The sequence below is a fragment of the Desmodus rotundus genome, chromosome 12 (assembly GCF_022682495.2).
Source record: "Desmodus rotundus isolate HL8 chromosome 12, HLdesRot8A.1, whole genome shotgun sequence".
NCBI classification, from domain to species: Eukaryota; Metazoa; Chordata; class Mammalia; order Chiroptera; family Phyllostomidae; genus Desmodus; species Desmodus rotundus.
In genome coordinates this window covers 79541310-79565413 of record NC_071398.1, presented here as the reverse complement: position 1 = coordinate 79565413, position 24104 = coordinate 79541310, and the positions used below count along the sequence as shown (strand labels likewise).

General features: G+C 48.5%; 1 protein-coding gene across 3 annotated transcripts in view; it reads right to left on the bottom strand.

The window, feature by feature from the left end:
• Nucleotides 1-3224: 3224 nt before the first annotated feature.
• KCNN3 (potassium calcium-activated channel subfamily N member 3) overlaps nucleotides 3225-24104 on the bottom strand; it is a 143780-nt gene continuing 122900 nt past the window's right edge. For 2 of the 3 annotated variants that reach the window (XM_053915610.2, XM_053915612.2), the window contains exons 6-9: nucleotides 16098-16225; nucleotides 15476-15545; nucleotides 10203-10799; nucleotides 3225-5897 (exon numbers count right to left, since the gene is read on the bottom strand). In XM_053915610.2, the coding sequence (XP_053771585.1) occupies nucleotides 10503-10799; nucleotides 15476-15545; nucleotides 16098-16225 (495 nt within the window). In that variant the 3' untranslated portion in view covers nucleotides 3225-5897; nucleotides 10203-10502. The remainder of the gene's footprint in view (nucleotides 5898-10202; nucleotides 10800-15475; nucleotides 15546-16097; nucleotides 16226-24104) is intronic. The other variant, XM_053915611.2, reaches the window with a different exon arrangement.

The window sequence follows — 24104 nt, the reverse complement described above, 5'->3', positions numbered from 1 at the left end:
CCAATACCTGTGGAGCCTGAATGCAAATTAGCACAGGCTCACGTGTCCAGAACTGGAGCTGCAAGCAAATCGCCATCTTTATACAAATCTCGGCCCCATCACCCTGATCTCCCCTTCCCCACCACTCCTTGCCAACTCAGGGGAGGGTAGACATTTGGGGGAGCACTTGCCAGGCTGGGAGCTGGAGGGGTGAATCTCCACTCAGCAAGCTTTGGGTGCCCCTAGAACTATCTGGAGGCCTTGAGGACAATGCCCAGGAGCCAGGCAGACTCCGCCTCCTGAACTCCCAGGGCTGAGGGCACGGACTGGGGTGTTTGCAAAAGCTTCTGAGATGATTCGAGTGTGAGGCAAAGACTGAGCACCTCTGCTCAGGTACATGGAATGACTGTGGTGTTTAACTGCCTGATCCTTTATTTGAACATAAGTGCAAACCTGCCTCATCACAGGTCGGCGCGTTGATGACCAGCTGCTCACCTTAGTAGCGGTTCTCACTTTCTCTCTAGGTTGTTAAAACAGAGTTAGGTATCAAAGCCGTTCGTGTATCTGCGTGTTGACAGGGCCAGTCTCCTGAGTCAACTGCCATCAACACCAGGGCGATCTGGCCTTGCTAAAGAGGTGACTGATCCCAGGGGCCCTGTTTCCAGTCCCAGGGAAGATTTCCTCCTTAAAAATTCCTGTTTTCACAACTGAAGACATAGGGAAGGAAGACGATCAAAGTAAAGTTTTTGGTTTGAGTCAGTTCCCTTCTTGTTTTTATTTGATGCCATCATGTCGCATCAGCATTTGCTAGAACACGTTTTAAATGCCCTTTCTGTCCATGGCAGTGCAAGGCACTCAGCCTGCCCTCGAGGGCACCCTCCCGCCCTTTGCACAGAGAAGATGCGGCTTCCCACCCACATTCCAAACACCCCAAGCCTGGGTCTCGACCACCCGTGGTCCACACACAGTCTCATTCTTATTCACCCAAAGGTGGCCAGCAACAGAATTAGAGCCACCAAGTTCCTGTTCACTCCCAAAATGTGCTGAGAAATAAGTTGAATTTTCTGCTCAGTTTCCTGCAGCTCAGTTCTCCCATTTGAATAACTGGAATAATATTGTCATCCGCCTTACAGGGTGACAACTAACTTTTTGGTAGTTGAGGTCCTTGGATGAAAGGTTTTGTTTATAAGTACTAACTAAGTATTATTATTTAGTAATCACTGAGTGGGTAAACTTATTCATTCACAAGGAATTTTTGGAAGAGGGCTTTAAGGAATGAATAGCAGCAGAAATGTAGCTAGATGTATTTTTGAAAATATTTTTGGGTTTACTAACTTAGAAAAAATCCCAAATATTAGATATTGTTTCTGAAGGCACCTAAATTGTATTGTTGTTATTATTATTATCACTATTATTATTTTGGCCTAGAGCTACAGAAAAATTCTTGGGGAAAAGTGAGGGTATGGGGCTTTATTTGGGGGGGGGGGGCTTGATTTCCCTTCCCCTGGCCAGGAGCGTGGCTGCAGCTGTGGAGATGGCTGGAGAGATCTGTTGTCTTTCTGGTCCCCTCTGACATTGTGCATTGTCTCTTCTATTGACAGCGGGAACGGGCATGGTTGCCACTTGGGCAGGGAGCTAGAGAAAAGATTTAGGTGGCCTAAAGGAAAAAATGCCTCCTTGATCTCACGAGCCGAGCAATGAAAACCTGGTGACTCCCCTGGAGTTCTGGGTGGCTTCTAACCAGAGAGGATGGTCCCTTGCAAGCTGTCACACCATAGAAAGGAAGACCTTTGGCTAACAGAGAGCCTGACTGATACAGGACATTGTATGATCGTAGAAAGGCAGGGTGCAGGAACCCTAGGAAGTCCACTGGGGCGCCCCTGTGGAAAAGAACTTCTGCTTGACCTTCTGTGTGCGCTGCTGGAAAGAAGCTATCTTGAGAGCTGGTCCAATCCCTGCTCCAGTGACTGTAGTCTCCCTCGTGCTGACAAAACCATGCGCAGCATGTAAAGGCAAAGCCCTTCTGACGCTGATGCCTGAAAAGACGTGGTCACTGGAGTGAACAAAATTTCTCCTGTTGCATTATGGGGACCACCAAAATGGATTATAATGAAATTACCAAATCACTTTAACCACTCTTGTTTATGCACTCCTGCCAAGGGAAAACAAAGTTGCTGAAACAGAAAAATGTTTCCCAAAGGAATAAATTTCCTGTTTTGTGACCCGAGAAAGTTTACCACAGCTCCTTCAAAATCTTCAGGCATGCCCTGACCCGTGTGGCTCAGCTGGTTCAGCGTCATCCTGCAAACTGAAAGGTCGCCGGTTCGATTCTCGGTCAGGTCATATGCCTGGGTTGCGGGGCCCAGTCCCTGGCTGGGGTATGTGTGAGAGGCAACCGATCGATGTTTCTCTCCCTCTTTTTCTCCCTCCCTTCCCTCCTCTCTAAAAATAAACAAATAAAATCTTTAAAAAAAACCTTCAGGCACTTGACTTTTTTTAAATTATCCTTTACCTTTTTAATAAAAAGTAAAAAACAAACAAAAAAATACATTGATGTCCTGAATAGAACCTCTCTATGTAAAGATCTCACTAAACAAATAAACATAGGACCAGACAAAAGAAATGGAGCGGCAAATAGCAATATAATATATTATGAAGCATTTATATATGTATGTATATATTATATATGAATGTGCGGGTATATGTGTGTGCACCTATGTATGTATACATATGTAAATATTTGCCTACATACGTCACACACACACACATATTTATACTGACCTCTTTAGATTGAAGTCCAAGGCACTTTTTACAATGAACAGGTTAAAGCCATTAATTTAGAACATAACTGTTTCTGGGTACATATCAATTTTGGTGCCAATATCACAGTTCCCATCTTTCCTTGCTCACCGTGGAGTGTCTCTGGTTGGCGCAGTGAATGAGAAAATTGGTTTAAGAAGAGATTAGGAATGTTTCTGGGTGGTTAGACTAACTCCCCTTGCTAGTTTCCTCTAGGGAGGAACGTTCCCGCTGCTGGGAGGCAGGTCTCCCAAGGAAGGGGCCCTGTTTCCGCACTGGGCTGAGCAGGCCTCCCCGGGCACCTGCCCTGAGGGGCCACCTGACACTGACGGCCCTGCCAGCACTGGCCGCAATGAAAGCCCTAACCAGCGGCTTTGAGGTGGCTCAAGGCTATGAAGCAAGCTTTGTAAAATCAGACTGGAGAAAGACGCTCTTTTTGCACACCACCCGAGCTGTATGACCTCAAGTAGAATTTTAAGGTGCATTTGTTTCTATCCTTAAGATCACACAGGACAATTTACTTCATCAAATAATTCTGCAAAAGGAAGAAATGGTTTAATTTTGTGATTATTAATGAGGTTGATCACCACTGCTGGGTGCTAAGGCCAGTGCTTCTCAGTATTTAGGGTGTACACAGACCACCTGGAGACCCTGAGAAAGTGCCACATTCGATGGCGTGGGTCTGGTGTGTGGCCTGAGGTTCTGCCTTTCTAACAAGCAGAGCCAGGTGGTGCTGATGCTGCTGGCCCGTGGACCACACCTTGAGTAGCGATGGTCAGCGTGCAGCCGTGCACCTGAATCGTTGTCAAGAGGTCTGCTTTCCTCAAGTCAGGCATGCCTATTGGTTTCCTTGATCTAGACTGAATAATAACTTTGAGGGGGAAAATCAGAAGCCACTCCCTTTCTAGAACTGTAAGCGTCTGCGTCCGAGAGCACTTGAAGGAAAAGCAAAACAGACTGTTCAGTTCTATTTAGCAGCAGAAAAATATAAAGAGACAAATAAATTTCCACCAGTACATTCATCAGTCAATTATAAAACTGAGAATAAACTAATTTCCCTTACCCAGTGAGCGAGAAACCTGCTAAAAGCAGGTGCCCTGGAGTTCTCATGGCTTTGGTGGAGCTCAGCCTACATGTAACTGAGGAGCAGTACAGATCCCGAGAGAACATAGTTCAATCAGAGCAAGTGTGAGCAACGTGCGTGCAAGGCAGGTCTCAGCCGCACGTGCGGGGGTGAAGCTGGGCACTTAGATATTTGTCCTTCGGATGACATGAATAACTAATACCATCGAGGCCCAAGCCTTGTCTACATTTCAGCTCAAATAAATGGAAGTTTAAGAGGGTTCCAGCCTTGTTCCCAGGAGAAAACCTGTTGCTTTGCACTGTCAGTAGATCTGTGGGAGTTTTCAGGGTTTGCGAAAGGAAGAGATAAGCACACTCAGTCAACTCCACTCTGCTGCTACGCGGGTTTGCACCTGTATAAGGTTACCCCAAAGTGATGACAACGAGTGAGGGCCCTCCTCAGGAGGAGGCCCATAGCTTCTAGGAAGTCTTTGCTCCATAACCAACACATCTGGTTTTCTCTAGCCCCTCTGTTATTCAAAGGAAGGAAGTGAGACATTCTCTGTGTGTCTCGACTGACCAGAGAAGGAGGGCAATGAACTTCATAGTTGCTTAAGTAGCGAATTTCCCCCAATTTTGCCAATAAAGGAAAACATCTAGATTGAGCTCTTTCTTTCCTCCCAGCTAGAGTAAACTAGTAGAAAAGGAAGCCTGGCTCTTTGCTGGATCTTGCTGTGCGCATCCCACCCCCTCCTTCAGTCCCTTAGGAGCTGTGCTCCACCCTGTGGATGAACAGCGGGAACCTCGCTCCCTTCTCGGGGCTGCCGTTCAAAAAAGCACATGCGCACACGGGCTCCTGCAGGGCCCAGTGCAACGGAATGCCAATCCAGCTTCTACTCTGACATAGAGAAAATCATAATGCCTGGAATTTTGAGTCTTTTGTGTCCCCGGAGAACAAGACTCTTCCTTATGCCCAAATCTGACACTGCCAAAGGAAAAACTGGTTGGCTGAGTTGGAGACATTGAATTCCCGTAATGAGGCCCTTGAATTTACATAGAAAGAGCCTGCACTTTGATTAACCTGGCTTTGCACAGCTACTAAAGGAGTGATGGCTTTTAAAAGTCTCTTCTGGAATGGCTTGACAGAATTTAGGGTAGAATTATCATTCTAAGATCGGAATAATGTTCTTTTGTCTCTAATAGTCAGGTCTTGGAGAATTAGAATATGGCAGTTCTGCAGGCTGAGGACCCTCGTGCTGGGGCCAGGCAGCCGCTAGCAGTGATGTGTACTCAGAAACAGTCGTTGGGGGAGCAGGCGGACACTTGGTCTGCCAAAGACCAGTTTGATACAAAATGTTCATTGAAAGTTACAATATATTTTGTAATATAGCAATATATTTCATATTTAAAATAAACTGATATGCTTTCTCCTATCATTAAAAAATAGCAAGCAGTACAGAGGCAAGATGCAGACTCATGTTGAAGCTCATCTGGTTCTGAATATAAACACGTCAGTGTCTGAGTTTGCCATGAGCACGTTTCCTCCGTCAGCATCCCAGCGTTCCCTTCTTGTTCGCGTCTGGCCAGTGCAGCATGGGAGTCGGGGACCAAGACCGAGCTGCTGTGCCGTTAAAAACGGTGTCCGTGAAGGTGAACTGGTCCTGATTGAGACTCGAGAACTGAAACAATATGACACAGCTAGAGAATGTCATTTATTCCCTGTCCTTCTTCTGTGGATCTGGATGTCGGCTGTTCTAATTGGGTTCATATTTGATTTGTCGTTGATTTTTGTTGTTGTTGTTGTTATAATTCAACATCTCTTTGGGATCCTAACTTCAGGTTGATGTTGAATCTTGTGCTTTTCCTCCATCAGCTCGGTTGGTCACAATGTCCCTTTTGTTTGTTTCATGGTTCAGGTCCAAGATTACAGCTTCCACAATGCGGTTCTCAGGTGTGTAAGTAAGTGTCGCAGAGCACTTGGCACCTAGATTAGAGGTCATACGTTGAAGATTTGATCATGGTTTTGTTCAGAGGGAACTCCAGTTCATGTCTGGGTGCTTCCAGTAATGGTGTAAAAAAAAAGATCACAGTTATTTTTTCTCTAGACTGTATATATTTATCTACCATTGCACTGAATACGTTTTAATAAGCTTCAGTCTATTTCAGTGAAAATCTACATATTACTTGTCCACAGGAGTTTAATGTTAATTTCTATTCATGCAACCTGGCGTAAGCTTTCAGGATGAAGAGCACTCACCTATCAATATGTTCTATACCAGAGGCAGACAGCTCATATTGCTATCCCTGGGACACTCCTTTCTTAGCGGCACCGATAACCCCATTGTTGTAATGATTACTTTGGCTGCAGTAGAGAAGGAAGGGATGTTGTCCAGGGCATCATCGAGCGGTAGGGCGAGGGAAGGGGCTGTTCTGTGCCTACTAGGAAACCACCAGAGAGCTAAGGTACTGAAACCAAACACTGCGGAGTCCATAAAGACAGCAAAGTGACCGCTAACGGGTCCCTAATCTGCTTCTTAGCGACTTCCATGGCAGGAGAATGACTATATATTTTAGAATTTGAAAGCAGTAACTTAAAAAGAGTAGTAACCTACTGGTAGTGCAATGCTTTCGTGGCGTCCCAGTTGTGGTACTGTGATGTAGTAGCGCCATTAATCTGGGCTGAAACACTGATTCTTAATTTGGGGTGCGCTGTTTGTCGAGGCACACTCTGAAGAGGGGAGAGGTCCTGGAACTGTGTGCTCCTCCTATATTTCTCCCTGCTCATCTCATTACCTGGTTGATGTATAGTAATTACTTTTTGGTAACTATTGATTGCCTTCAGACGCAACATCAAAGGGTGGACTAGATAGAGTCAGTCCGGTTTGCTGTTGACGACAATAGTGATTCCCTTTTTAAAAAATCTGTTAAATATCTTGTACTTAAGAATATTCACTATTATCTTCACTTTAAGTACACATAAATGGGGGTGTGAGGTGGTGATATTTATCGGCCAAAGATGTGGACGTAGTGTTAGGGTTTTATTTATTATGATTCTGACTCTCTAGTTTTCTTCTTTTCCATGATTACTTATTTATAAGGAGATTACTGGAAATCTAAGGGGGAAATCCTCAAGTGCATGAAGTCATTATTTCTTCCACGCCCTTCCTTCTTGCCCTTATATAAACAACATAGCTCGCACCTGCTGGGCACTTTAGCTTTGGCTGGCACGTGCATTTCCTGCACCTCCTAAGTTAAGGTTACACCACTGGTGCCTGCTGATGTCACTCGGTAGTGATGGCTCAGGGCCTCACCCCTCTTGCTCTTTTGGATTATATTAAGCATTTCTGGAGATATGATTCATGAAGTTATATTATGAGGATGGCAAGAACAGTTCATAGATACTTTGTGACAATTTATTCATGATGGGCATATATAGGTGGCCTTTGAGCCAAAGGTGACTTTTATTTGGACTTCAGTCTATGGAGGAGTGAGCCCCTAGTCTGGTATGATTTACCAACTGATGCTATGTCCTGAAATTCCACTGAGATGAGTGGTCTTAAAGTATCACAGTACATCCCTGACTTTACAGTACATGGAGCTATAATATGGCTTAAGCGATGAGGGGGTGGCCCTGTATTTTTAATTCAAGTGTCTCGATATTTTAGGGAACATTAGGGTACTTTGACCTGTCACTAAGTTATCAGAAAGGTTATAGTAGGGGCTCTGCCGCCAGCTCAGCTTTCCAGGAGTGGGCAGAACTCAACCAGTTCAGTATTAGAGCGAGGTTATTGTAGCTCACAGTCTTTACATATAGCCAATTCTTGAGTAGATAATGAAACCTCTTCTACCATCAAACTTGAAAATAAGGTACAAGAAGGCATGGTATGAGATCCACCTGTCCCCTCTGACTGCAATGCTGAAGCACAGTGGAATTAGCCAAAAGATTGGCTGTAGGAGGGACACCTGGGTGAGCTACACCCTGGATAATCAACAGCTAAGTCGTCAAGGGTTGATTGTACTTGCAGGAGAACGGGTAACTTCCCACATAAAGCTGAATTACTAGTACAGAGAAGCAGCCTTCCATTTACCATTGTAGGATCAACATGCAAATCTGACCACTTTTTGGGGAAAGAGTAAGTATTCTTTTACCAACAATACATAGCTATTGCACTACCGATAGGTCAAGTCATGCTCCAAATGCCCGTGTGTTTCTAGGATGCCAGTGGCTACTGGTACTGGAAATAAATCCAGCCACGCCCTTCACTAGTGTTGCTAGTTGGTCTTTGGGGGTTTAACTAAGTGTACAACATTCATGATGGATCAAAGAGTCATCCACAGATTGGGGTGGGTCAGTGACAGTCTGCACACACTTTCGGGGAGGGGAGTGGCTGTGGGATCTTGCATGGCATTCATTGGAAATGAGGACCGAATGGCAGTGTGTGGGCATGCGCACGCGCACTGCAGGGCTGCGGCCAAATGGAAAGCACGAACGGAAACTGAGGGTGGGGGCTGTAGGTGAAACGACCAGAACCGGCACTCCCAGCTTGACCTGTCAGTGGCCTTCACCTTGTGAAATGAAACTGATGCCACAAGGAACTGCATGGTTATTCCATCTGTTTACACATCTGCCGATCTGCTCAGCTGAACTGTCACTGAAAACCGGGGCACCACTCTTGGGACACAAAAGAGGGATCTTTCAGGTAGTCAGTAGTTCAAAGAACAAGTAAAAAAAAATAAAAAGCCAACAGCAAGTGTGGCATCTGTGGTATGCAGAACCACCAATGAAAATGTTCAAAGGGATTATCAAAATAAACCTGAGACCATTAAGGGAACAGCAACAGCAATAAAAATAGATAAAAGAAGTTTAGCAAGAGACCAGATCTTCTTGAAAGAGTGGCCTTAGTTTTAGAGTCATCTACATTTGGCTGATTCCCTGATCTTTGAAGACCAGGCCCAGTGCTGCCGAAGAGGAGCCTGCACCGCCAGACATGGCCTTCGGAATGGTGACGATGTCCCTGCGTTCACAAAGTGAAACCCAGCAGGGGACCACACACACACAGCAGTCTTTTGTTTTGCCCCAAACAGATAAAATATTCCATGCAGTGCCATTCAACTCCCCGCAAACCGAAGTCAGAGACCTCAGAATGAGACAGCGGTGAGTAACACGACGGTTTTCACGCCACGCGTGTGATGTGTGGGCAGCTTCGGGAGCAATGAAACTCCTTTCTTCCGCAGGTGCCCTCCACGCAATGCCTGTCCCCACCCTGGATCTTACTGTTTCTGAAGTCTCTTGGAGTTTGAAAGATGTTAGGAGAGTTTTGCACCAAAGTTAACACGGCACAGTAGGGACAGGCTGCTGGCAAATCCATGCATCCATGTCACCCTGCCTGGCCCACAGGTCCCTACAGTCTCCCTTAATTCTCAGAGCCTTTCATTCTGAGGTGATTTCAAGTCAGGTAGAAGGGACCACATGAGGCACCAACCCCCCTGTACCCCTAACATCTGGATCTGCAAACCTGTTGCTGGGTAAACCTAGCTGAGCAAACCCCCATACAACACTCAGGTGTCGCTGGGTTGCACTTGTCAGTGCGTGTGTAGGCACAGGTATGCACCGGTCCTGTCCCGTCCCTCACACGCACACACCTGGGTGTGTGCTCCACAGGAACATGACTTGTTTGGATATAAGAAGAAAGCTCTGCAAAGCTGCTATTTTTAGGAGGCCGCTTATCCATCCAGAATGCCAACAGTCTTAGCCTCGCATCATCTCAAACCCAGCAAACACGGCGCACGCCCAGGATGGAGCGACCTGTGTTGTGTTTGAAGGACCTGCATCTTCTGTGGAGCTTAGAATGCGGCCAACACCAGCACACTACCTGAACTGAAAGCAGCCACATTTGCATTCAAACCAACTCAGCACACATTTAGAGAGTGCCTACTGTGTGCTAGGTAAGGTGCCAGATCCCTTTGCATTTGGGTCAAGTTCAAGCAAGAGAAGACCTGGGTTGAATGTGGAATGTGTGTGTGCGCACACTCGCAAACACACGGGGTTATGTGGGTGTTGATATTGGATGGAATATCTGGCTTTTTATTTTTCTGGGTTTTTTTTCTGTCTAAACTGGGCTTTACGACTGTATAAGATATGGGAAGAAAGAATCCCTGTTTGGCCAACCTGTGGGCAGCTCTCTTTTCCTTTTGTCATCCAGCAGTTTCCTCAGACAAAAGAAGAGAGAGCTGTGCCAGAGGACCCCGGTGGCAAGGGGCCTGTCCCCACACCCGACATGTCCCTCCCCCAGCTGGCCCTCTTCTGGGCAGTTCACTGTCCCCCGCAGCAGTGCATCTGACCCCACCCCCCGTGCGAACACCTGAGATTGAGCGTGGATTTCTGTTCTCCACCAACTCTGCAGCAAGGGCCCTGCCAGAGGCGTCGCTTCCTGTCATCTCAGCTTCCTGCTCCCAAGTAGAGGCACCTAAACAGAGATTAGATTTCTGGTTTCAAGGCATATCGAACCAAGCACGCTGAATGAACACGAGTTAGTTAATGAGCTCGGTCTCTCTTCCTTACATCCCCTGGTCTCAGTGTTCCTTGATGGCAAAGTGACCAGGAGAGAGTTGATTTGCATCTTAAGACCTATGGGTAATGCTTCTGGAATGGGGAGGTTTATTTAGCAACTGCTTGAACTTGTGTAGGGGGTCGGGAAGGAGGTGGAGCTGACCCCGATCGGGCTGTCGGAGAGTGGGGGGTGAGTGGTGCCCACCGCCACGCTGACACCCCGGGCCTCGATGATGGCAGACAGCAGCTGCTGCTGCTGTTGGCGCAGTGTGTCCGCGATGAGCAAGGGCAGGGAATTGAAGCTGGTGGTGAGATGCTCCAGCTTGGACTCCAGGCTCCCAATCTGCTTCTCCAGATCTTCGCTCCGATCATTGAGCTCTGTGATTAAGTCATACATGACATTCTGCATCTGTACAGAGAGGCAGAGAGACCAGAGTCAGGGAGATGACAGGTCATCACAGAGAAATCTGCAATGGGGAAAATGAAAAACTCCTCCAGATTACAACAGGAGCAACCTCCACGCCAGCCATGCCGCATGCAGCCAAGGAGGAGGCAGCAGCTTACTTTCCTGGAGACACAGAGGCTCAAGGGGAAAAAAAATTTTTTCCCCCTCATTACAAAAGTCATGCATATTGATTATAACAAGATATTAGAGAGTATGTAACATGGAAAAGAAGCAGCTCTTTTTTTCTTAAATGGAGCAAGTCTCTAAACTGTTCTCATGTTTTCATTTTACCCAACCTCCCAGCTCATACGGTACTGGCGCTGTTGATGAAAGACAGGCGCTGTGGTGGGGAGTGGATAAGGCAACAGACTTATAGCTGGTAGGCCAGGGTTCAAGGACAAGTCTGCAGCTCACTAATCGTGTGCCCTCCTCCTTCAGGCCCCTTAACCTCCCTGAACCTTGGTGTCCCCCCACCATATCCCATGTCTGACAGCCTTACCTCCAACAGGTACCCCTTAAAAATCACCTTCTCAATGAAACCTCCCTGACACCTGCTCAGCATCACACCTTGTCCCGCCCCACTGCCAGTCCCACTAACCCTGCTCAACTCTTTCTGTCTTCCATTCCACCTCCTAGTGCACCAACGAATTCGCTGTTTCTTCTGGTTATTGCTGTTGTCCCCCAGGGAGGGACGTTTGCCTGTGGTGCCCATGATGTGTCCTAGGGAACCAAAACAGTGTCTGGTACATAGGAGACGCTCAACTAACAATATCGATGGACAAAATGAGTATAAGGCAAGGGGGTCTGGTGCACACGATTGTCACTAAGTTGTTGGTAGAGGCAGTGAATGAATATAGAACTGGCCCAAGTAAAATACACCTCCCCTGCTAGCCTATAGCCAAGGTAGCAGTGTTACTGATGGGGAGAGATCCTTCGCACCCCCAATGGTTTCCATACACCCGTGAGGTTTCTCAACGACTCCCACCAAGGCCTGTGTGTGGAGGAAAGCAGACGCCCAGGGGTCCAGCCAGGGTCTGGCTCTAGAGCGGGTGCTCAGTAAGCTTCTGTGAATGGATATAAATGGGGCCATGAGAGCAGGAGAGCAAAACTGGGGTGAAAATAAATAAATAAAATTTAAAAGTAATAAAATAAACTGGACTTCAAGAGGTAAGTCATAAAACCAGGTCAGAGCAGAGCTAAACAAAGGGAGCTTGTGCCAAGGGGGCCATTTTCCTCCGTAAACCTGCCCTTTGCCAAAGCTCCGTCCCCGTGAGAGGTGGGGCATTTACCAAGTTGTCCCAACCAGGAACCCGGGTGCCATCCTCTGCCTCACCCCTCACATCTCACTGGGCCGAAGTACCGCCCACCCCTCCCATAAATATCACTTAATTTCAATTCCTTTAACTGAACCACACCACTGTAGTTCCAGCTAGGACCACCTCGCAGTCTGCGACGCACTCCATCTAGTTCTGACTCCGCTCTTATCCGGCAACTGTCTGATTACAATTTGCCTGCCCGGGTTGGTGTGTAGAGCCCCCCTCCTCTACGTGACAGCCACCTCTCTCCCTCAAAGTATCAGACTTGGGAGCAAGGTTCACGGGCATCCCCGCACTCCCAGGGGCTCCTCCGGCCACAATGGCAGAGGGCCAGGGTGCCATCGCTTTGTGGCCCCCACCCCCACTGGGTGCTGCGGCTCTGGTGGCTTCTGGTCATCTGCCAGTGACACCCTGATCCTATTTCTTCTGCAGTTTCAAATTATTCCAGAAGGTGGGAAACATTGGTGCCCTCAGGGGCCCAGGGAGTAGGGAATAAGGTGAGAGAGGAAGAAGAGCAGAAGAGGAAGGAGGCAACTATGAGAAACCAGAGAGAAGATGAGGGACGAGGGACTGAAGATGTAGCAACACCTTCCCAGCCGAGGTGTGTCCCACAAGGAACTGCCTCGGGCCAAAAGCGCCCATCACAGAAGTAGACCAGAGGCAGGCTGCCCCCGGGGGAGTGGGACATGCTCACGCACACCTTTAGAGGAGAGGGTGGCTCTGGAAGTGAAAGTGCCTCCTTCATTAATTAACATTCAAGAACCTCCTCAAGGTGCCCATTCTTCCCGGAATGTACAGAACCACAGATACGCCTGATGGCGGGGCATCCTGATGAGCGCTGGACTGAGCCCGGGCCGGGTCTTGGCCCCAGCGCTGATACATGCCCACTGCTTGACCTCGGGACAGTCATTTTGTTCCTTGGGATCTTGGTTTCCTCATCTACATTCACAGATAACATCTCCTTTGCTCACTTAAGCCTCAGATGTTAGGAATTGTTCTTACTTTTCAGTTGAGGAAACTGACATTAGCAAATAAAGAGCCCAAGCCCTCCCAGCCCCACCACCATGTATTCAATATAGCAACAAATACTTTGAGGCCACACAATGTTTTCTTCATCTACAGGGGACCAAAGGGCAGGGCTGGGAAGGTGCTGAGCTGGGAGGGAGGACAGGGCGCAGAAAGAGAGAGAGAACACAGCATTATCGGCTCCCCGGTCCCGTTGCTTGGTGACAGGAGGCCAGGGGGACTGTGGATCAATGGGAAATACGCTAAGCTGCTGCCAGAACCTTGGGCGAGTCCCCTGGGAGGAAGAGACAAAGCCTGGGTGGATGGCAGCTTCATCTCGCCAGGTCTCACAGCGCACCTGCCCTGAAGCCCGGTGCTAGCCCTCTCCTCTGCACCCTTTCTTTGCAGGGAACTGGCTCCCAGATTATTGATGTTCGCTTCCCCCACCCCATTCACATGAGCCTCTTTCCACCTCACTGAGGTTTTTGCTTCACCCAGTCTGATCTGCGCTGAGCCCCACCTCTGTGAAAGGCTGTGTGGGTGGCACTGAAGAAATGCAGGCTTGAACGTTTGGTTTGCCTGATAGTCCCAGGAGAACTTCCTGCCAGCTGAGAGGTGAGGCAGGCAACGTTGCTACTTCTGGAAGAAATATCTTGAGGCATGTTGTTGGGCCATTGCTGCACCTCACAGGGCAGGCCGCTGGCCGTGTTAGCCCTATGTGACCCTCTTCCTGGCCACAGCTGATTGGTTTAAGGGTGGACACATGATCCAAAGTGGCCAGTTATCTCACCTCTTCTGAGATTTAGAATGAAGAGCAACAGGCAGCCAATGGTCTTTGCCTGCGGCTAGCATCAGAACACTGACTCTGGACAGGGGCCTGCTGTGGTCCGCGGTGGAGGCAGGAGGCATAGAAAGCTGTCTGAGGTAAGGGGAGGGTAAGAGAAAGAGAGAACTGAAGCAGGCACTTGAACAGAAGGAGAGAGCAGACAGGGGGACAGAATATTTCCTGGGTGCGAGGGTTTCCCCAGGTCCAGTTCTAGTTAGTTCCTTCCTGAAGTCTGACCACATGCCTGCTGTGAGGTTCTGCCTGGAATGAGACTTCTTGTATCCTTATAACAAATGTCGCCACTTAAAACTGAGTCCCAGTAGGTTTCTGATACAGGATACACCCAAGACTCCGGGGGCTCCCTCCTCCAGGCTCTCCGGAGCCCTGCACTCCACCTCAGCACCCCCTCCAAAGGCACACAGGCCTGTGGCTTCTCCCCTGCACAAGCCACGCATTCCCTGGTAGGAGTCCCCCACTCCCCCAGGGAATTGGGAGGCCCCTTCTCTGGCTTCATCCCTTCACTGAAAAAGGCATCTGCATGTGGCCCAACAACCAGCAATTTCTCTGATTGCACTCTCTTTTCAAAGGGCGCTTAATTTGCCCGAGGGAGTGTCTCTCGCTTACCCAGGGGAAAAACATGTGCCTCTGTGATAATTGGCATCTGCTGGAATATTCTGCTTGCCTGGCCCTGGGCTGTATACTTGATATACAGTTTCTATCAGTAGTCAATGAGGAGAAGGGGCTAGGGTGGGAGGCCTCGTTTCAATGGCTCCTACACTCAGCTCCACCAGCAGGGCAGCCTTAGGTTCCGTCACTTCAGTGATTTGCAAAGAGGAACAAGTTTCTTTACAGTATTTACAGCAGTTCAGTGCCAGAAATGCAGAACGAGAGTGTGATATCCAGCCCTGGGGCCCTCAGAGGAGAACTCTCATTTTTGGCATCTCTATATTCATCATAGGCTATTTTCCTCTTGAGAAGTAAAGACATGCACCCCATCACCAATTTGGGGCCATAACAGCTGGGTTAAAGAGGCTGAAGGATGCAAGAGAATGAATGTCCAATTATAACAGCAAGCTGGAAGGATATTCCCAGGTGTGACCTCAGCAACATCATGGCCACTGTCACCAGCCAGTTCTCTCCAGTGTGCTTTGCCCTGTGCAAACTCGAGCTGGTCCTCAGAGCCCTCAACATACAGCTAATAGAGCAGCCTGCTGAAACGCTTTGGGAGGGCAGCTAATTAATTCCAAGCAAAGACAAACCCGAACAGTTGAATTTCAGAAACAAATGCCAGGCTTTAAAAGACAAGACACATTAGTAGACTGAAAATGTTAAGACCTTGAACCTAGATCGTTTTCTAACCGAGGAGGAATTGTTCTTTGCTTTCCCCATCCTGCCCTGTGCGGTTTGGCCATGGCCCGAGGTTCACAGCCACGCCCGAGCAGAACGCCCGCATCTGAGACCTCTTTAGCATGTCTTCAGACTTGGCCACTCACCTTGGAAAGGTCCACCAGGGTGTTGGCTTGGTCGCTCAGCTTCCTCTGCTCCATCTTGACACTTCTCAGTCTGTGGGAAAGAGTCGCAACAGCCACAGTCTTCGAGTGCATGTGGGGATTAGCCCCGCAAGCAGACTGCACACTCACATTGGTTCATCTGGTTTTGGAACCCAGCATGGGGACCTCGAACATGGGTGACACCTGACCAGCACCAAGGGCTTGTCAGGTCCCCCAGAAAGCAGGTTCTTGTCTCCATCCGTGCTTGCCTTCAGTCACTCTGGTTTCCTCCCAGACCATTTTCCGGCTTCTATGCCTCTAAGCTGTGCCTTCCACCTCGGACGCTGTACTCTTGGCCTTTCAGGGTTTCCCCAAAACCTCCAGGTCAGAACAACTGTTTTCATCCTCCACTTTATCAACCACACCTCTTCCCCAGCAGCCTGCCCAGTGTCTGGCCGTGGCAGGCACAGTGAGTGAACAAACAGACCGACCTGTGTCCCGTTCACTGCCCCCCATGCGTACCGAGTGGGAGAGGATGCATTCCTCCTGTGCCTCTGAGTGTACCAGGAGATATTGTGGGGGTCCCGCCCCTCCTATTTGGGGCCCGGCTTCCCCGAATACTCACTGGTGGATAGCCTGGAGGAACTTCCGCTGGTGTTTCCTGACTTTGGCGTGGTCGATCTTCTTGAGCAGCTTCGTGTGTTTGTAGATCAGCCACGTTTCCCGAAGGACATTGGCTGCAGCATTCTTGATCTGAGGAAAAGCGCATAAAGCGGGGTGCTGGAAGGTTGGTTTTCCTAGTTCCACATGTTTTTCTGTTTGCTGATGTAGTCTACTTTATAAGGAAACAATTCTGCAGTGATCTGATTCCTTAATCAAATCATGAACTCTTAGAATGGATAATTAAAATTCATCTCCTACTAATCCTGTATTAGATGCAGTACACTGGAGCCTGAAGTTCAGGGGTGTTTCCTGTTCCTTTTTAATTATTTCAGGACTGCCTCTCGACTGCTGTTGCTGGTGCTATATTTAGACAAGCAGCATTAACAAGACTTGGGAGCCCCAGGCTCCCTTTGAATAGACAAATATATACCACTGCTGCCCTCGCATGCAGGGCTCCAGCTCTACCTGAGACCTCCACTTCATGCACATGGTACTTTCTGGCATTCAGAGAGTAAACAGATTTCCTATCAGCTGGAGATCGTTCCAGCTCTCTTTGAGGAAAAGTCTTTCCCACCAAACGGAACTATAGGTGTCAACGAGACTGTTGTTTCTTTTCCCAAATGGCCCAAAACACTTACACTGCAGTTCTACATAGAACTGTGCACGGCATTAAATGGAAATAACGTAAACCAGTATCTGAGAATCAGTGCAGATATCTGGTGTGAAAACGGAGCTGCCTCTCCCCCAAGGCTGGCTCCTTCACTGTGCGCTGCAATCACACGTCTCAACATATGACGCTGTCATCTGTTGACATGGAAACCGCTGATATCACCGGGCCCGAGACTGAGATGAGACATATCAGTGGCATCCAGATGGCTGGGGACAAAGTTTCAGTCCAAACACAGACATCTTCAGCAATTAGTAACAAGAGCAAAAGGAAACATTTCTTATTAAGCACAAGCTAAACAGATTTTTGGTTAACCATCCCCACTTCCGTCAGCCACACACACTGGCACAGGCCCACAGGCCCAGGGCCTGGAAGTAAGTAGGCCAGCCTCAGAGAAATCAAGTTGCTAGCCAGCAAAGATTTTTAATAAAACTGGAGAGTACAGGCCTGCTTCTTCAGACTGACAGCAACAGATGGGACGTCATTAAAATACTGAGACATGTGGGAAGGCCTAGGAAACATCGTTTTGCAGACTGATAACTTTTGTGTGTGTATGTTTTAAAAATTTATTACTCAGGTTGGATTACATTTTCACTGGCGCAGAAGTGATGTCTTTAAAAGAACAGCTAAGTCTTCTCAGAAATGTCTCAATGACACAGATATATTGCTTTTTTTTGTTCAGTAAAAATCCACTGTGAAAATGGTTTTAAGGACTTCATTGCCCACCCCTGTTAATTTCTTGCTTGAAAGGAAGCAGGTGATGGTGAGTATAAGCTAGAAATAGTGAGTGTCCAGGTGAGAAGTGGGGGGTGGAGGAGGGGTTGGTCTGGGGTTCTGCCCAGGGCCCAGAGTGGACGGCAGCCAGGCCACACAGAAGGGAACCCCTTCTCTCTGCGTAGCATGTACCCCTGTCTTTTGTAGGGAGGGGGCAGTGGGACATGTGACCTCTTCAGTTCCCCTGGTGCTTAGTCTCCAAGGGAAGCCTAACAGAGAAACAGCAGGGAAAACCTGCCCCGCATTTAGGACGGCCAGCAGGGCCCCAGCTCCAAGACTCTCCTCCATGGACAGAGGGAAGGAGTGTCAGCGCTGATGGGCCTTTGACAATGGTCTCTGTGTTGGTGTGGGACAAGCATTTGCAATTGAAAAGGCTGCAAGTGAATTCCTGTTCCAGCAGTTATTAAGCAGTTGAGGATTCAATGCTTAATTACCTGTGAGGTGGGAGAAATGAATCCCGACTTTAAGGGTTGTTATGAGGCCCGAATGAGGCAGTGAGAGCGGTGCCGGTGGTGAGGCCAACAGCTAGCGTTACCAGGCACCGGTCTGCGAGCCTCACGTGCGTGAACTCAGGTAATCTGCACGACCCCGGGGCAGGTACTGACATTATCCCCATCTTATAGATGAAGAGACTGAGACACAGACCGAGACCGTAAAGTTCGAAATGACAAACTGATTCAACATGGATTGAAGAGTTACAAACTGTAAACATACTGATATTGGTTATTATCATCTAGCCTAAACCCCTCTTTACAAGGAAATAGCTTCAGAGATGGGATGAAGGGCCAGATTCACACAACCAGCCAACGGCAAGGTCAAAACAGAACCAGGTCCAAGAAGAGCATAAGGTTTTCATGAGGTCTGAAGAAAGACCTGGCTAGATTTCATCTCTACACAAACAAAGTTATTTCCTGTTTTCCAGGATCAAGGAATTGGAAAGGACATTAGAAACTTTTAAATCATCTTGGCCTTCACTTAGCAATGACAGAACAGGACTTCTATGTCCCACAAGTAACGTCAGCCCAAAGGTGAGTTACTGAGGTCCCAGTGCAGCCCAGGCCGGTGACAGAGGCGGCTGCATCATCTTTATCGGTTTGAACAGGATGCCCCTGAGTATTCGGGAAAGCGATGTTAAATGTAAGCCTTGGTGCTGACGCTGAAATTAATTGCCCACAAACAGCCTGGCACAAAGCTAAGAAGATCAATATCTGCTAGAGAAGAAGAAACAGGCTTTTAACTGCCTGGTGCTTTCCCAGGTTGACAGTAACCGCCACCGTGACCAGGGTCTCCTTCAATTCACCTGGCTGATGAGCATCATTAGGATGGGGAGCAGCTGAGGTCGTGTGCCTTCCCTGGGATTCGCTGAGCCCTGGATGGGAGCTTGGGGACCCTCTGAACTCTCCTGGTGGGAGGGGGCACCAGGGCTTAAAGGTGGTCCTGGGGGTGGGATGGGTCAAGGCACTGGGCAAACCTGAGCGAGGCTGACCACCAGCAGATGGGTTCAGGGATTGTTAGAAAAGGGCCTTTTTGTGTGGAAGCTGGCCGTTCAGCTCACCAAGCCCATAAGCCCAAGAGCTGATTGTTTCCTCTCCATATGTTCTCTACCATAAAAAATGTATGTGTTCACTCTGATGAAGGCCAGGCACTGGGCTCAGTGACCTACACACTTCAGGAAGGGCTCTAAGATTAAAGGGGTTGTGTGAGGAAGTCATCCAAATAAGATCTTCAAGTAATAGCGACAGCTAACATTTACTGAGCACTTACTGTGTGCCAGGCTCTGCAAAACACTGTGTTTACAGTGTTTTATTAGCTCTCGGAAAACCCTCAGAAGTAGATGCAATTATTATCTCCTCCTTGGACCTGTTACGAAACCTCTCTGAGACTCAATTTTCTTATTAATGAATAAGAAAAACTTTTACCAAGCCCCTACGATGGGGCAGACACTGTTCCAGGAAGTGAGGATACCAAGATGTACAAACCGATAACATTCCAGCCCTCGTGGGGTGTATAATCTTGTGGGGACAGCCTGCAGCTTATAACATAGTATCAGGTAATAAATAAATGTGTCAAGAGGAGATTGCAGCAGGAAGGCGCCTACAGATGACGCAAGTGCTGCAGGTCTGTAAAATGGGACTGTAGAGTTGATTAAATGCAAATACACTCCAAACACAGCAGTCCAGCCACAGTGCTTTTCGGTACATGGTTCCTTCATTAATATCCTCACACCAAATAAACGTCAGCTTCTTTCTCTTCCCTCCTTGCTAACAAGAGAGAACATCAAACAGAACACACAAGCCTGTTTCTTGAGCCCTTGGCCATATCACCCACATCGGGGCTTGCTCTGGCCCCTCTCTGCCGTGGTAACGTGCCACTCGGCATTGCAAAGGGACCCAGAGCCGTAGGCAGAACCCGTCGCCAGCTCTGTCTGTCTCCAGACACCTGACTGAAGGTGTCCATAGGACACACAGCTGGGGAACAAGGCTGGCCCGTCTTCCCCCTCTGCCAACCCCACCCCACCTCACCCTCCGCCACACAGACGTCCTGCAGCTGCCATCTCTTTCATCCCCCTCTGCCACCCTCTCCCCTTCCTATCCCATCCTATTCCATTCTCCCTCCCCAGGCTTCTCTGCTCACCTCACCCAGTAGCCAGCCCTGAAGTGGGGGTTCCACCCCAGTGGCCAGTGGGAAATTGGGGCAGGGAGCAAGAAGAGATGAATTTCCACGGTTCAAAGTTGGAGTTTGAAGCTCTTCCCCCACAGCAGCACGGTAGTGAATGGTGGTTGATTCTATAATGATATTTATGCGATGCTCAGTGCGGTTGGAGGTAAACTGGCTCCTGTCTGCAGCAGGCCTGGGACCCTAACCCCACGCTGAGTTTCAGGGAGCTGACTGCTCTGGAGAACCCGCTGGGTGGCGGCTGGAGTTTCCCGCAGGCCTGAGAACAGACTGCGGCCCTGGCTAGGAACTCGCTCGCCACGCTGGCTGCCCACCCTCACTCCTCACTGGGCCGGAGAGGCACAGCCCTCAGGGTCCTCCCAGCTCAAAAGCTCAGTTTCTACGACTGCTGTCCCAACCAGTGTGGGACAAAACCCTTATCGGTAACAGAATTTACAATCCTCTTCTGAGGAGAATTAGCATTCCTGGTAACTGCTCAATCGATTGTCTGATAAATTTTAAAGACATTCAGACCTATTCTGGGAATCCACTCTTGGGACCAGCCAGTTGTCAGTCCCGAATCTGGTGTCCCTTTGCCAGACTTTCTGCACCTGGCACAACAATGGCTACTTGTCTTTTCCTATAAACTATCCTGCCATGAGTAAGCCTTTGAGATGGTCTGCTGGACAAAAAATTCTACTTTTCCAGCAGGATTGTGATAAAACTTTGACATATGCTCGTAATTAAAGAGTTTTCTTTAGCACTGTTCAGTAGGCGCAGAGGGTTACCAAAGGTTTCTGAACAGAGCGCTGATATTTCAGAGCTAAGTCTTAGTGTCTAAGGAGGTCCGAGGGGAGGCGAAGTGGAGGATGATGGGGGTGAGGGAGGCCCAGCAGCAGCAGAAAGACAGCAGGCAGCTGTGATGAGGCAGGACTGGGGCGATGGCGGCTTTAGGGATGGTGGGGCAGAAGACCCTGCATGTGAGGATGGCCGCGGCCTCAGCAGGGTCAAACCAGGCCTATAAACCGCTTGTGCCCCCGTGGGTCCAGATGGTGCTAAGTTTTCAGGCGTGAGGAACACACTGGTGTCATTACCTGATCAGGAAGTCAGGAGAAGGAACTAATTTAGGGAAGATGCGGGTTTGATTTTGGTCTTCCTCATTGATTTCATGGGGAAATGTACTTGGATGAAGCATTTGGAGCAAGAACCCCTGTGGCAAGGATGAAGAGACGCATCCTCAGCCAGTGGCACACAGCGTGTGCTGCTGAAGGTCAGACGCAGAGTGGGCATGGGAAACAGGACATCTCCCGACCACGGCGCCTCTCAAGCGCAGGGCGTCCCTGGGTAGCCTATCTTGCCTTTAGAAAGGAGAGGTGCTTTCTGAGGGCAGGCGGTAAGGATGAGGGGAGGAACCATCTCTTACCCATCTTGATGTCCCCAGAGTGGGTGGACCCTGTGACTGATGTGTTTAGTTAGGTAAAACGGAGAGATGGGGACATGTAGTGTCAGGTGTGAGAAAAGATGGGGAACTAACATCTCTTTTGCAGTCTCTCCATGTGTCATTTATATACACATTATCTAGTGGCCCAGAGGTTAGCAGTAAGTTCTAATTACAGAGTAACAATGGTGGTAAAACTGCAAAGTCAGTGCGAGAAAATCTAATGGCATTAAATACAGACACGATGTTGTCATCAGGGTTGACAAGTTAAACAAGTGAAAGAAGAAAAGCTTCGGGATTCAAGAAAACCAGAAACTGAGCTCTTACCCTGTGCCCCCAGGCACCCCCTCCCTCCCCCAACAAACACAGCGGAACCGTGTGACTCTCGTAGCAAAGGCTGGGCTGAAGCCGCGGCATTAAGACAGACAGGATGATTAAACACTAGAACGATTTGAATATTTTTATGATGAATAGGTTTCAGTTCCTCTTTTTGTTTTTGCTTAGCTGTTTGAAGGATGAAGTTTGCATATTCTGGTAAGAGATTGCTTTTAACCGTGAAACTGAATTGTCCATTCCTGGGGGCTGGAATCACTCCGCAGCCGGCTCCTCCCACAACTGGACCCTTCTCTGTGATCTCAGGATCAGACTGAACCCGGCCTCGCTTTGACCCATGAGCCACCACAGCTGGCCACGCTGGGCGATTTGGAAGGGACACAGGGTAGACAGGCATCCCCGGGGAAGGAAGGTGGGTTCCTCTGAGCAGACCACGTTTGCAGCTAGTTTCCTTCGACCAAGATTATGTCACAGAAACTTTGGGAGTCCCAGTCCCACCAGCCTTGAACACCCCCCCCCCCCCCCGCCCGCCTCCCACATCAGAAATGTCCCCTTCACGTTGTTTGGTTCTCTGGGAAAAGACAGTAGACATTAAAGGGACATTGCAACAGATTTATGTGTTCTCAGAAAAGTGAGATGTGATTTCATTTTAAAGGTGCCTTGCACCCATGAATGAGCAACAAATATTTGTTGATTTGATTTTCAGTCCTACTTTTGAAGGAGTTAAGTGGACTGAGTTGAGGAGGATTTTAGAGAATTATTTCTGAAAGACTGAAATTAGCAACCACAATCTCATTTCCTTTGCAATTGTGTTGCAGAAAAATTGATTATTTTCCTGTCGTGTGAGGGAGCTGGCTTCCCTTGGCTTATTTTCCTCTAGAGTCTGATTTACAGTGAAAAATGGAGAGGACAAACGAATAGCGTGAAATACAAGTACATCCTTGGTTTCAAAAAGCAAACCAGAACAGGGAGACTGTTAACGTCTCTGCTCTAAGGAAACAGCTTCTGAGAAGGTTTGGAGGCAGAACTCTTTTGCCCTTCACTCCTCCACTAAATCATCTCAGGAGAATAGATCCCAGTATATTTGCATTTAGGTGTTCCAATCACTTCTGTGATTTGCTCGATACTGGGCATAACTTCTGCAGCTGTACTCTGGGCCTGAACGAGAGCAGCCAGGTTACAGGGTTGCGGGGGAAACCCGGCTGGCCTACCCATGGGTGCGGTTCTGCCATCTTGATGTTATAGGTTGTTTCCTTTTGCCAATGGACAGCTCAGGTCTACTATGTACCGTACACAGCGAGTCTTCTGTTGACCTAATATTGTCAACAGGTTCTTGGAACTGAGACGAAAAGATGTATAAGGAAACCAATTTTACCATAGGCTACCATAAACAGAATCAAGTTCCTGTGGCATCACACGAATGTTATAATAAAACGTTGCTCTTCAAGGAGCTGATGTACAATCACCTGTGTGCCAACAGCGTAAGAATAGTTGCCTGTGCTCTCTCCTTGTAACATCTGTGGAGGCTCTTTAGAGAATCCAATACAGGTAATCAAAGACCAAACAATCACGCACCATAAATAATTCTGCTGAGAAACTGGAGAGGCCTTGGCAACCACGCGCTCTCCCCTGCCTTCTCCGAGAGCTCGCGCTCCCTCTGCCATTGTCCTCCCTCTCTCTGTTCTCCCTTCCTGCCTTTGTCTCTGTTTCTAACACATTCTTTACGGCGCTGCAACATCCGATCACCGAATATGTTCTCTAGCTTTCAAAAACCCAAATCAAAACTTAGTCGCTTACGGGCCTTCTACCCACTTCAGTCCTGCGTGAGAAGCACTTGCTGGGGCAGCCATGACCCCAGCACAGGGGTTGGATCCTCGCCCATCTCAGAAAGAGGGGTTTTTGCAGGAAATCCTGTGATGACCTTCGTGCAGCCTGCAGCTGTAAAAGAATGTTCCACCAGCGCTGCCACGAAACAAACATTCCCTCCTCCTTGTTTCTGCCTCTTCTCGAAGGGCCCTTCCTCCCTGACAGCCCGGCGGGGTGTCAGACTCTCCACTCTAACTGCTCCCGCCATTCCAGCCTGTTTTCAGTGCGCATCCTTC